This window comes from Sparus aurata, chromosome 7, assembly GCF_900880675.1.
Source record: "Sparus aurata chromosome 7, fSpaAur1.1, whole genome shotgun sequence".
Classification (NCBI taxonomy): Eukaryota; Metazoa; Chordata; class Actinopteri; order Spariformes; family Sparidae; genus Sparus; species Sparus aurata.
This window is the reverse complement of record NC_044193.1, coordinates 22,613,578-22,628,136: the sequence shown is the minus strand read 5'-3', so window position 1 is coordinate 22,628,136 and position 14,559 is coordinate 22,613,578. Positions and strand designations below refer to the sequence as shown.

Here is a 14,559-nt window from a genome sequence, read left to right as displayed (position 1 = left end):
GTTAATAGGGTTGATAAAATCTATGGACACACATGAACCTCAGTGGTGTATGCAATCAATGCAAAAATACAGTGAAAAGCCATTCAGTTTGTTATTATTTGGTAATAAATGAGACAAGTTCTGTCTCACTCCCTTGTTCACACATAGGCTACGCTTCTCCCTATATGAAATAGTTTACTCACTTGTGGGCAATAATTTGAGATTATTGCTAATAATTTTGACTTTTGCAACTGCTGTAGGATCACTAAAAGATCATATATACATTTATAAAATGTGGACAATTGCATTGTGGGATGGTTAGCACAAAGTGTATGTGCATGGGTGTATTATTTAGAACTGGATACTGGATCCAAAGATGAAGCCTTTTCAGTCTAAAGAGAATTGCTCCCACTTGCTGGGTTGACTTCCTTGGGATGCTGCCCACTGAAAATGCACAGCAGAGTTGCCCCCATGACCCAGCCTGTGAGTTAATGCTCAGCCTGTAGACTTTACATTGTGGTGATGCTACAGATTATTAGAATACTGTGAATGATAGCAGTAATCACAGTTGTCCTTTTTTTCTCTCTTACAATGAGGCACTATGGGGAAAAAAGATGGAGAAAAGATGTTTTGGGTGCAATACCACTAATGACCACTGAGCAAAATTGGAAGCTAGGCCTAGTGAAAAGCATCATATCCAGGTTGCAGGCTACATTATACATCCATGTGTGTATGCCATGGATTAGCCTAGGTTATTGCTCCCCGCTCTCCTTCCTTTCTGCCGCCACGCCACTTAAAGTGAAACTCTCGTCAAAATGCAACTTCAGACTTTTTTGTGGATGTATATGAGTCAAACCTTCGTGTAAAAATATAGTTAGGATGAAAAAGGCACTTTTAAGATTTTAAGATTTACCGTATTTTCATTTTCGGTTCAAACTCATTTTTAATGGGAGTGCTACGGGCAAATTAGCGATAGCATCAAAATCGCTATTTTTTAAAACATGAAGAAGGCTCGACACTGACATACAGAAACATCTGCTAACGTGAGTTGCCCAAAAACTCTCCTTTAGTAAACTCTGTGTACATAAACAATGTTCTCAATGCTGTTCATGTGTAGAGACCCTGGTGGTACTACAAGCCAAGTTTCATGTTGTGTTGAGCCTTCATAGTGTTTTAAAAATAGCGAGTTAGATGCTATCGCTAACTTGCCCCTATCACTCCCATTTAAAATGAGTTTGACCCAAAAACGAAGATACAGTAAATCTTAAAAGTGCCGATTTCGCCATAATTATGCTTTTACATGAAGGTTTGACTCATGTACAATCACAAAAAAAGGTTGCATTTTGGCGGGAGTTTCACTTTAAGCCTCACATTCTCTCGCAGCACATGCAGTTTACAGCGATAACAGCGGCAGATGGAGATGCAGATGTTGAAACTCTTACATGCTTTTGAAACAATAAAGTCTGACAGTATTTTACGCTGAAACAGAAAAAAGGAGGCTCCGACTGTTTGTCTGGTGCAGGTAGCTGGTTTACTGTTACCTTAGCCAATGGTATAGTACGTGACCTTGAAGGGAAGGCACTGTACGCCAGCCAGGCATGCTAAAGTTTCAGGTTTATAGTTCACGTAAGAGGAGCTGAATCCATTCTGTACACTTGGTTTCGAAAAAGATTTAAAGAAACCACCCTCCAAATTCTTTATTGAAAGTGTCTCTCTCAAAGATTAGATTATTATTAGATTATTATTATTATGCGTGTATCAATTTGGCATGTGTCGAGATCCGAAGATGGGCGCGCCTGTCATGCATGGTAGGTTGTTTTCATTGGAAAATTGCTGTACAGTGCAGGGTGTCGAAATCGCACTTAGTTAGTTAGTCAGTCAGAACTCACTAGTCTAATCAGCAAGGGTATTAACGAAGAGAGTAATTACCCTGCTGTCTAAACAATACAGCTGAATGTGTTGACACTCTACAGACATATGCATCTCATTCACCAAACAAGACAAGAGATTAACAAAATGAAACTCGCCCACACACCAAACTGCATTTGAATATTTGTGTTTTTTAGAAGCACCCTTCACACACACACACACACACACACACACACACAGTCACATGCACACACATACATACATGAATGCATGAATAGTGACAGGTGCACAAACACATTAATCACTCTATGGCCCAAAAAGATCTGCTGGGCTTACAGGGCCAGAGACTGAAGAGAGCGGTAGTGACAGACTCTGCGTGTGTGTGAGGGGCGTGCGTGTGTGTGTGCGCGCGTGTGTGTTTTTGTATGTGAGGGAAAGAGAAAGAGAGAGAGAGATAGACAAAGAGAGAGAGTGTGTGTATGTGTACAGTGTGTCTCGAAGAGGAAGAGGAAGTGTAAGTGTGTGTGTGTGTGTGTGTGTGCAGGCGTGACAGGGTGCTGAGGAGAGTCATGGAGGTTGCAGGGGGTTTTGTCCGCAGTGTGGCTCTGATATATCAGAAGTGCTCAGAGTCAGGGTCGTTACATAAACTGGGCTCTCTCTCATTCCTTAACTCACTCTCTCTCTCTCGCTCTCTCTCAAACACACACACACACACACACACACACACACACACACACAGAAGCTTTCTTTTTTTTCTCTCTTGCCTTGTTTTTTAGTGAGTCATTCCCACATTCACAGATTATCATTTTTGTTCACAGTAGTTTTTGCTGCTGCTATGGACAGGTGAACAAGGAGAGACAGATTTGTATATCCAATAGTTAATAATCATTGTCACTCTGATCAGCAGACTTTGTGTTGATAATCCTGCATTAATCATTTCTCCGATGTTCCCTAAAGAAAGTCCTGTGTTGTCTTGAGAACAAACAGGAAATGATTCAAGGATGCTGTGATTCATAATCACGCACATAATTGTCACAGGATGACAGATGTTTTTCCCTTTAGAAAGTTCACCAGTCTCTGAAAATCTTTTTTCTGTCTCCAAAAAAAAAAAAAGCTTTTAAATATGTTCTAGAGGTGAGCTTTGGGTTGTTGGAAAAAGACACTGTAGTAGTCAGAAAGTAACGCTGGACATGACAATAAAATATACATTATTTTTCCAACATTATAAATATTTAGTATTTCCCTGTAATTTTGCATATAATTTCCCACTCACTTTTCTGCTAAATCACAATGCAGTCAGTGGGAAACGGGCCAAAAATAAAATTAAAATAGATTGAAAAAGCCAAATCTAACAGGTAATGACAGACATGATCAGATTTTTGTACTATTCATATACACACTAAACAGGACTGACACTGTCTATCTCACATGATACCTCCCCTCCTTCCCCTCCCTGTCAGTGGGAAATAACAGTCTGTTCATTCCTCCACAAAATGGAGGCTGCTTGGCATCACGCGTGGCAGTCCCAGAGTGCTTGTAGCCTATTAGTTCCCCTGCGCCTCATCACCGCTGCCTGGATGACAAGCACAACAAGCAGAGAGCTGCAAGCATCGTGCACGGACATCGACACAATGTCACGTCTTGCCTCCTCGGAGCAATGGATGCCTGTGTGTGTGTGTGTGTGTTTGTGTGTGTGTGTGTGTGTGTGAGTGTGTGTGTGTGTGTGTTTGAGAGGAGAGAAACTAGATGGGGGTGTATTTGTATGAGTTTGTGACCGTATGTGCATGTGTGTGTGGGTGGGGATGTGTGGATAGTGCGGATGTGATTGTGTGTGTCTTACCAGTGGGTATGTAACCATGTGTGTGTGTGTTTGAGAGGGTGAGCTGACCCAGATCTGCTTATTAGCATCAGGAGGAGGGGGACGGCAGTCACTTAGAGCTTTGTGCCTGAGCAGTGAACTGTGCTCGTTCTTCAGTGACACACCATCAAGCTTCATACAGTAACACCCCTCCCACGCACACACACACACACACACACTTTCTGTCCTTCATCCTTTTCATCCTCTGCTCCAAAAAATATCTGCGCTATCCAGGAAATAATCCCGCTCAATCCAGAAAACACACTTTCCCCACTGTTAAATTACACATTCTGATGGCCAGGAGAGCCTCAAAGTAAAACATTAAAACATTATTATAGACATATTAATTGAATTACAATACAAAACAAGCAGACTAGCAGGAATCAAAATGTATAAGACAGGGCAACCATATTTTCTGGTTACATATTTCTTTACGATTTAATGAAATGCACTGTTACATCAAATGGAAACACTGACGTTTAATAAACACACAAAATTCCAGACATATTTTTTTTTAGGCTTTTTGGGGGTTTTGATTCAAACCTAAATGTCTGGGGGTGGAGCAAAGCTTCTATAAAGACGGATCTGTAGCAACTGCAGCATTCGAGGGGTTTAGCAGTTAATGCATGTTATGAGTGCAATCTACTTTAATTAGCCTATTGCATTTCAGTTTGCTTACAAGATCGACACAAGTCAGGCAATATTAATAAATGTGCTTTTAAAAACTCAAGGCAAGAACAGTTGCTTATTGGTGTGTGTGCATATGAAGGATTAAAATAGCTGTGATGTGAAAATAATTCAAACAAATAGTGCTTCCATGATTTTAAAATGTTTAAAAATCCCTAAGCTACTTTTTTAAATACACAGTAATAGATAATAAATGAAATGGAGAGCCACATGTGCAAAAGTTGTAACTAGCAGTATCTCTCCTGGTACATTCATACATTGGCTGATTCTACTGTACTAAGCCTCACAGAGTTGGGAATTGCATAATGCAGGTCAGGATAATCAAAATCAGAGCGTGAGATCTCCAATATGAACATGTGCGCTGACTGTATGGTCTGGACTGAAGCCCACTGGGATGTACAGTAGCTTCCATGTGCAGGTGTCCCACATCACCAGCTGAGGCCTCACTCGGTCAGCTGAGAGTAACAGGATGGCAGACAGAGAGAAATCAGGGATCTCAGGGCCTGAGGGAAAATGTCTGTTCACGTGGTTTAAATGTGGCTTCAAAATGGACTCATCCATTCCTCTTTCAGTTTGCAAACAGACAGGGGCGAAAACCTAATATCGACTTTGGAGACGACAACTACAGGAGGTTTTCTCAAGAACAGTTCCTGAGGGGGACACCAAAAGACTTGCTGCTGTAACCCTGCTATTGGACACTCTGCCGCTTTGTCAGCTTAGGATATTCTTCATTCCATCAGAAGGAAACTTTAACTAAAAATTCAAATAAAGCTCTTTGTGTTTGACCTGAATGTGGCTGCACAGCATGAGCTTGAGCTGACTGGCCAAATGAGTCAGAGAGATGTAAGAGGGAATGTAACATTTTCTATCTTATTTGAAAGAAAATGTAAATACTTGAATAGCTAATGTTTAGTTTATATAATATTTACATATACAAGCTGGCTTCACAATAAACATTGCCTATAGCTGAGAGATTGCCTACCAATAATCCACCGAGGATGAATCAATCAGTGTGTCTCACCCACGCGTGGACATATTAAGGGCTCATCATCACGTCATGCTCAGACAGTGCCGTACGACCTCTGGTGGTAAAAGGTGGAAACACTTTTCAAAATTCACATTCACTACAAATGCGCATTCATGCAGTATAAAGGCTACGTATACAATACATAAATATTATAAACCTAAACTGAACCTAAACTGACAATTACATTTAAATCATGATAATGTGGGTAAATCTTTAACCTTTGAAACACCAGAGACAAAGCATTTATTTTTTCCTGGTTCATAATTATTATAGATTATTTGGAAAGTGCTGTTTAGATAATTTTCTGCTTGTGTATATTTACTTATTCGCTGGGATTAAACACCTTTATGTTGAAATAGTCGATCAAAGATTTACTGGGAACCATTAGTGGTGACACCAAGCATCCGCTCGGATGTATTTTACTGTGACATGCATCCAAAATGGCTTCCAAAACCGAACCGGTCTATCAAATTTTCTCATTTCAGGACTGTAAAACCTCTCCCGACCCTGTTTTTGAGGTCCCGGCTCAGTATGTGACCCCTGCGCCGGTCCCCATAGTGATAGATAACGGCTCCTTCCAGACCCGGGCCGGCTGGGCGGCTCCAGCGGCGGAGCCTGACTCCCCGCGGCTGCTCTTCAGGTCGGTGGCGGCGCGCAGCAGAGGGGCTGCCCGCAGTGAGACCCAGATCGGCAACGATATCCCCAACCTGGAGCCGCTGCGGTGGCTGCTGAAGAGCCAGTTCGACCGGAACGTGGTGGTGAACTTCGAAATCCAGGAGCTCATCTTCGACTATGTGTTTACACACCTGGGCATCACCTCAGAGGTGAGTGGTGACTGATAGCACTGTGTGTGTCCGCTGGAGTGAATCATACAGCATGTCTGTATCGAAGTTTACTCTGTGATGTCATGATACGAAAGAAGATAGATTAATTTATTTTACTTTATATTGTATTGTATGCCCTGTCAGAAAAAGGAAGGGAAGTTGATGTTAGTTTAAAAAAAGTTGCACGATGAAATCACTTAGATTGCAGTTGGTTAGATTGCATTGTGGGTAATGTAGGCAGGAGGTTTTCAAAAGGAACATCTCTGGTTCTGCTGAATTGATTTTGATCATTCATTTCAAATGTTCCATAATGAGTCCAACAGTGTTACAGGTGTGCAACGCTACACCAGCCGACTGCCTTGGCGCCCACATTACCCACAATGCAACGTATCCACTCAGTGTCATCACTTGAGGCAATTTGAATTAGATGGATCTTCCTCTGGAGACACAAAAAGTATGTTTTCACATATGTATTAGTACTTCACAGGACATGTAAATACACTTTAATGTAAAAATTATTCTGGAGAATTGCAACTGGCACCTGAAGAGACATACAGTACGTTTCTGATGACAGCGACACAGCTGTACGTTTCGTCATCAGGCTTTTTTCTGTAACCTTTGATGGTTTGGACTTTTATCTGGCCATCATGATGTGAAAGATCTTTCTAATGAATGAAGAAAGTTTTTATAGTTTTTACACTATTTTTTAACTAGATCACGAGTCAGAATAACGTATACAACTTCACACTTGGCAATCATACTCTTGAGCTGGTTCTGTCTGTCCGCTAAAGCTGCAGTGATGTTGTGATATGGTTACAGAGCAGTGTGCTCAGCTGCTAAGAACATCAGAACAGCCTTGATAATCGTAGGTCTTAGAGATTTCTGAAGTGAGAAGCAAGGAGCAATCACATAAGGGAATAGGGAAAGTGTATATAGTAATATGAAGTGTATATATCAATAACGCAGTCTGATAATATTTAGCCATATCTGTTTTACATGCAACGTCAGACTAACTCTTCATGGCATTCAGATGATCAATCAGCATTACTGTCCCTGTGCTGCTGTAGGGCAATGTGGCACACCCCATTGTGCTGACAGAGGCGCCCTGCAACCCGCTGCACTGTCGCCAGATGATGTCAGAGCTGCTGTTTGAGTGCTACGGCGTCCCATATGTCTCCTACGGCTTAGACAGCTTGTACAGTTTCTACCACAACAACTCTCAAAGGAACCTCCAGCCTCCACACACCGGCATCGTTCTGTCCTCCGGGTACCACTGTTCACACATCCTGCCGGTTATCAACGGCAGGTGAGCATTCACAGATTCACAGACATTTGTCATTATTATTTTCCTCTCTGTTATTCTTTCCTGATGTTTTTGACTCCCAATCATACACTCATTTTGCACAGTTTGAGTCTAATTCCACGTGGTTTCGATTCAAGGTTGGATGCTGTGAACTGCAAGCGGGTGAATGTGGCTGGGAGTCAGGCAGCGTCTTACCTGCAGCGCCTCCTCCAATTGAAATACCCGGGTCACCTTGCCGCCATCACACTCAGCCGCGTGGAGGAACTGCTTCACGAACACAGTTACACCGCTGTGGATTATCATGAAGGTGCAGTATGTCAGTGCAAACATACATATTTATAAACATATAGCTTTTCTGGGAGTGTATAACTCAGCAGCAAAAAAACTGTCAAAGTTTTTAAGATTCAGGAATGTTCTCCTTGCAGCTTGTAATTTAGGAGCCAGAAAAAAAAACATGGAAACGCATGCAAACATATTTTCCTTTCACTCTATGGTGTGTTCTCCACAGAGCTGGAAAAGTGGCGCAGCCCAGAGTTTTATGAGCGGGAGGTTCACCGCATGCAGCTTCCCTTCTCCGGTAAGGTGCCGGGCGGCTGTGTGAGTGTGGAGGAGAGGCACGAGAGACGAGCTCAGCAGCTTCGGCGGCTTCAGGAGATCAACGCTCGCCGCCGGGAGGAGAAGCTGCTGCAGGACCAAGAGAGGCTGGACAGACTAATGGCTGTACAGGCAAGACACATATTCTTTCATTTATAGTTTCTTTTAGTGCTTTATGAAATTATTATGTGTAAGATTTAAGTTTACATACGGAAGGAAAGATGTTTTGACCCATTTGATAATTGCAGGTAGACAATAAAAAATTGTTCTTAATTAATTTTGTGTGCATTTATGATGTTTGATCTTTGGTTTACTTATAAAACACAACTGCTGCGTGCTGCCCAGTGATGAAGAGTTTTCTTCTGGCAGGAGCTGCTGGAAGACGGCCTGCTGGATCAGTTTCATAAGAGCCTGGTCGAGCTCAACATGGACTCTGCTGAGGAGCTGCAGTCCTACATCAGCAAACTGCAGCTGGCTGTGGAGCAGGGCAGACAGAAGCTGCTGCACAGCGACGGAGTTGAAGGAAAGAGTGAGGTGAGTGTTACTCTGCCAGATCAGAGGAAAACCGACTTAGGATATCACAATCCGGAGCGTAGCTTATTAGCATGCTTATTTGTAGCATATTGTCTCTTTATTTGTAATTTTAGTACTCTTTTTGACCTTGAGTGTATGTTAGGTGACTCAGAGAAAAAGATGTACTACTTTATTTTTTTATAGTTTATAGCAGTGTTGTATAAGCAGTGTAAGCAGTATGTATGTACTGTATCATTTGGCTATAAGCTGGATTTGCAAATTATTCGGTTGCTGACAGTACTAGGGAAGCAAAGTGGTCATTCTCCACTAAAGTACTGACACCAGAAGATAGAGCCACTTGGCCGAGGCCGCGCTGAAATGCACTGATAAATAATGAGGCCTACATGTCAATAGCGTGATTGTGTTGCGGGATTCTACGGGACCCGTCCTTGTTTGCTGCAGTCGATGTGCTGCGGCTGACATGAAGCCTGAGGCTGTTCTGTGTCTCTCTGCCAGGTGTCGGAGCTGGAGCAGCCAATGGATGAAGGAGACGGAGTGACGCTTATGGATCCTGACTTTCCCGAGGACACGCTGCCAGAAAAACCTGCCAATGTAGTTCAGGTAGTGACACAGAGACACTGGACCTTCCCAGATAGATATTTAAATCCTCATTAACGCTAAACAGGCAGTTTTCGGCCAGGTTAATGTGTGGCAAGATGTGTGTGAAAACTTTTTGTCCTATATTATGTTTTTGTAATGAAACTTTGCTCATACACCGACATTTTTCTTGTCAGTGCTTGTCAAACGTTGATGTGAGTTTTAAAAAAAAGCTTTGATCTCCAGCCGGTGTTCAACATGGCGGAGTATCACCAGCTGTTTGTGGGGACAGAACGACTGCGGTGTCCAGAGATCCTGTTCCAGCCCTCACCGACTGGAGAGGACCAGATGGGACTGATGGAGACGCTGGAGTATGTCCTGGCCAGGTAATGATATAAGTCAACGGGCACAGTACATGTAAACATACATATGGATCATGCAAATTCTCTCGATGCCTATTTAATTTTATCACATATCACACAGATGCTTCATTTTGGCATTTATTTTTTTTCTCATTTCATTTTTATATTAGAAATTACAGATGAAACTGAAGTAACAGTGTCTTTTATACCACACACAGGTACACTCCAGAGCAGCAGGAGGCGCTGGTGAGCAATGTGTTTCTGACAGGAGGGAACATGCAGTACCCCGGGATGAAGGAGAGAGTGGAGAGAGAGCTGCTGGCTATGAGGCCCTTCCAGTCACACTTCAAGGTACGAAGTCCACCAACCATATTAGGGCGTACATAAAATTTGCTCTAATGTGCATCTGACATTAAAGTCCTTAAAATTGCACCTATTACTTCTCTCTCCCAGGTCAGAATGGCGTCGAGGCCGGCCCTGGACGCCTGGTACGGAGCACGAGACTGGGCCCTGGAGCATCTCCCTACAGGAGGGGGCGAGGCAGCAGCAGGGTGGATCAGCAAGCAGGACTATGAGGAGAAAGGAGGCGAGTACCTGAGCGAGCACTCTGCCTCCAACGTCTTTATTCCAATGAGAATCGCTAAACCAGTTCCTGCTCGCCCCAACGAGCCCCCTGTTACCACACTGACATCAACCGGAGCCTCTACTGCTGTCACCACGGTTACATTTGCCCCGATGCCCTCTTGTTTGACTGTTGCTGCGGATGTTTCTGTGGTTACCTCGTAAACTTGATTCTCGGATATCAGGAGTCTCTGATCTTTTGTAACTTTCGGACTGAAATTGTTATCTATCATGTTTGGTGAAACCAAATGAGACTGTTCATATTGAATGGTCATCAAATTAATGATCTTAAAAGGTCCACTGGGAATATTTCATGTATTACTCTGTAAAAAGTTTGTTGTTTTATAAAAATATATTTTCTCTCATGGAAACAGCTGTTTGCTTTTGATTGGCTGAGAGAAACATCTGGCAGCTGTCTGCTTACAAAAGAACAGACCTTCAAGTCATTCAAGTTCATTTTAATCAGTCTCCCTTCTTCAGTCCCATCTTTCATTTTCCCTCATTACAGCTTCAGAACCCGTTGAAGTGTCAGTTCACTCAAATCACACACACACACACACACACACACACACACACAGAGCCAACATGTTTTTGTAACTCATTTTTTGTCTCGTTGAATCAATCCATGCTGATAGTTTTGTTACCAGCAGCAACAGCGATGGCTGGTTATGTATTAACTGAGTGATTCTGTGTGTCTGTTGTCATGGCAAAATATGATCCTGGAGACGCACAGAAGCAATTTTAAGTATTTTGTAAAGTGGATATGCAGTCTGTGGACAGTCACAATTGTACAAGATCCAGTCACAAAACTTTACAGGTGTATAGTTTAAACAGAAATGAAGGCAGAGTTTGAAGATGGGTGCTGTCTCATGTAATAATGTAGTAATCGCTACTGAGTAGTTGTGGGTCAGAACGTGAACTTGTTGACTCACGTCATAACCAATGAATTGCTTTTTGAATGACTTACTTGTTTTAGAAAATGCCCATATCAGGCTTATTGCTTGTTTCGTCAGACATTTTGAACCCTAATAAACAGGGACAGAAAATAAACCCTTAAATCTGAAAAGCTGCATCCAGAGAATGTTTGATATTTTGCCGGACAGTCGACTGAATGATTAGTCCAATATGAAATATATATAATTGTTGTGACTATTTATTTAGCTAATTGCTGCTTGTTCACACAAATGACTCCAAACTAAGACACATAAAACAAATATTTGAATGGATTCTTTAAATGCAGAAGAATGATACTATCAATAAGATAATTGTAGTATAGTTGTGCACCACTAGGTGGCACTGATCACACAACATCTAGACATCCAGTTTTCGGGCCTCTACAGCAGCAGCTGAGACCCTGCTTTTTGTTTCTCAACATTCACAATTGATCCTCCAGAACAGCTCCCACTTGTAAGGACTTCAAACTCCACTCCACTCTCACTGAAGCTTTCCATTAATGCTAAAACGGAATGGTTTTCCTGGGAAAGCCTGTTGGACAAATTGTACTCTATGTCCTGCCTACTCATCTATAGCTCCACATGTTAATCAGCCTAACGCTCACAAGAACATCTGGAAACTGTATACTCCATAACATCAAGTGGAGTCCAGATTTCTCTCATCTAATCTTAAAGTTTCGACTCCCTCTGAGGAACCGTCATCCATCTCTCGCAGGTGTGTCTGCTATCCTCTTTTGTTCCATGTTGGTCCACATTATTAACCCACAAGCAGACCTCTAATAGTATTATGTGGTGTTAAACTGTGCCACAGCTCAAGGTTCAGACCATTAGTAGCTTGTTCTGTTTCTCTTCAAGCTGCACACACACACACACACACACACACACACACACACACACACCCTGGTTCCCACAGCAGGACAGAGTGCGGCTAATCAGAGCCAAAACAGGCCTGTGATTGCTGTAATGGCTCAAATTTACCAAGAGGGATTAAACGGGAAAAACAAAGCAGTCTTCTATTTATAAAGTAAACAGGATTTATTTCTATGGCTACAGTATTATTCAGAAAAGGCTTTCACATTCATATTCAGGGGGAACAGCTTCAACTGCAGGTGCAACTCAAATAACAAGGACAATGGATAATGAGTGTTTTCAACCTTTCCATTTCCCTACGACACACAGTCATCGTGTTCAGCCACTGGCATGCTTTGTTCGTTCGACTACATAAACAAGCAGGTGAATACCCTCTGAAGCCGTACTTGGTGCCTTAAATGATGTGGAAATGATCTGTGTTAAAAGTCGCCTGTTTTTTTCTGAGCTCTTCGGGTTATGCCAACAACCAAACACAGACGTGATCGGTGGTCGTGGTGCCCACATTAATCCATCTTCATGCCTGCGTGCGCCTCCCTCTGTCTGTCTGTCGTGTGCCCTGTCACCGGATGTCAAAGATGTGCAAGTCAAATTTACTGCTAGGACCAATAAAAGTCATCATTAGGTGGAGGTTCTAAATAAATTCTCTCCCAAACAGCTCAAGCGACACGGTGCAGGTCTTGAGTGTATTTTTAAACAAGTCTGCGCTGTATTGGACACTGCTTGTGCCATGGTGTTGGCTGGTGCCCAATTAGGAGGATTTATCTGTGCTGCAGGTCAGCAGGAACACCAGGCAGGGCTGAGCTCATGTCACGCAGTCCTGTGTCAGGGGGGAGGAGAGAGTGAGGAGCCGGAGCTGGAGGTGGCACAATGAGGGTTTTTTTTTTTTTTTTAATGGTCGGACAATCTTGTTTTTTTTTTTTTTTCCTGTTCATAACTTGAGCCTGTTACAAAATCTAACGGAGGCAATAACATAATCCACTACTTTTTCCTCAATTTACAGTGAGGTCTTGATGGTTACACAGTTTAAAAGAGCCTTTGAGTTACACTGTTGCCTGTAGTGTGGTTAAAGGATCTGGCAACATTGTCCTAAGGGAGGTACAGATGTGTGTGTGTGTGTGTGTGTGTGTGTGTGTGTGTTGGGCGGCAATAAGTTTCATTAAGGGTCTATAACATGTTCATTATTATTTTTTTGTGTTAGGATCAAACTGATTATATGAACTACATGTAAATGATGATCATTTTTAAAACCCTACAGTCCCCGTAGAGTTAAAATGAACCGTCGAACATCTCTGTTTTGTCACGTCTTCAGTTTCCAGCTACGGAAATGTTGGCTGCTGTCCAGCGAGAGGATCTCTCACTGAGAGGCTCACAGATCAGCAGGAACAGCATCATCGCTGTAAACTGAATTTCCCTGACCTTAGCTCTTTTGAGGATAAAACTGCTCCTCCTGTAGTCTTGATAAGTGACTGTTACAGATTTGTACTTGCCTTCTCAGATAACGGAGGCTGAATTCATAAAATTGACAAATGGTTCCAACATTGAGAGGATTATGGAGTGGGAAATCATAATGAAATATTAATAGGGACAAGTTAAACAAGCTTTTCAACATTAATCTTCTATTGTCCACCCATACGTGCTCAGGGAGGATACACATGCCATGCTTATATCCATATCTAGAGGAAAAGCTGCTGCAGGAGCAGTTTGAGAAGTTCCTGTGGATGTGTAAATACTTTGCAAGAACTTGTCTCTATTGTCCTTTGTAAGAGACTTAAATCCAATCAAAAAACTTGTCAGCGGCAACTTTCAACTCTGCAGGAGGTCCAGCAGGTGTTTCACACTGAAAAGGTAGATATGGGAAGAAGTGTCTCACCGTTTTCTCTCCATGTCAGTGAGTCTTGGTCGGACGCGGTGAAGCCTGATTTGGAACTTGGTGTTTTTGAAGATGACGCAGCATGAATGGTCCATGAAACAACTTCTGTGTACATTTTTCTTTTTGGATATCATTCATGATCTTTTCCATTATTATTTTCTTAGCAATAGTTTATTGGACATTTGGTGAATTTCATCATTGAGAAACAGAACGGGCAGAGCAGTACCGGTTTAAACTCAACAAGCCCCACTCCTGTGTCTAGATCTTTCTCTTGCTCTTGTTTTCTTGTAGCAGCGTTCAATTATTTTTCAGGATGTGTACTGTATACATTTTTTGCTGATATGATTTAAGCAAATTAAGACACAGACAATCCCCCATGGCCTTTAAAAGGACACTGTTTGTATGCTTTTCCACTTCCTCCGGTGGGCTCCCAAAGGGCCGAAAAGTCTTCAAGCTGCAGCAAAGGAAATGAGGGAGAAGGAGCCTCTGTTACTCTGTGGGAGCTTACACAACCGCTTCTGATTGAACTCCCTGATATGAGCATCAAATGTCTCCGACCTGGTTAGTGATGAACAATTACAAGGTTGAAACCTTATCGCTCAAATTAAAATAACTATTGCACAGTGTCCAGC

At 42.3% G+C, this 14,559-nt stretch overlaps 1 protein-coding gene across 1 annotated transcript; it reads left to right on the top strand.

The window, feature by feature from the left end:
* Positions 1 to 5,822: 5,822 nt before the first annotated feature.
* Positions 5,823 to 11,300, top strand: actr5 (actin related protein 5). Its single transcript, XM_030421866.1, has 9 exons — positions 5,823 to 6,244; positions 7,312 to 7,550; positions 7,685 to 7,854; positions 8,056 to 8,273; positions 8,511 to 8,675; positions 9,171 to 9,275; positions 9,498 to 9,637; positions 9,832 to 9,964; positions 10,067 to 11,300. The coding sequence occupies exons 1-9, from the start codon at positions 5,861 to 5,863 to the stop codon at positions 10,397 to 10,399; spliced, it is 1,887 nt and encodes a 628-aa protein (XP_030277726.1). The 5' UTR covers positions 5,823 to 5,860; the 3' UTR covers positions 10,400 to 11,300.
* Positions 11,301 to 14,559: the final 3,259 nt, after the last annotated feature.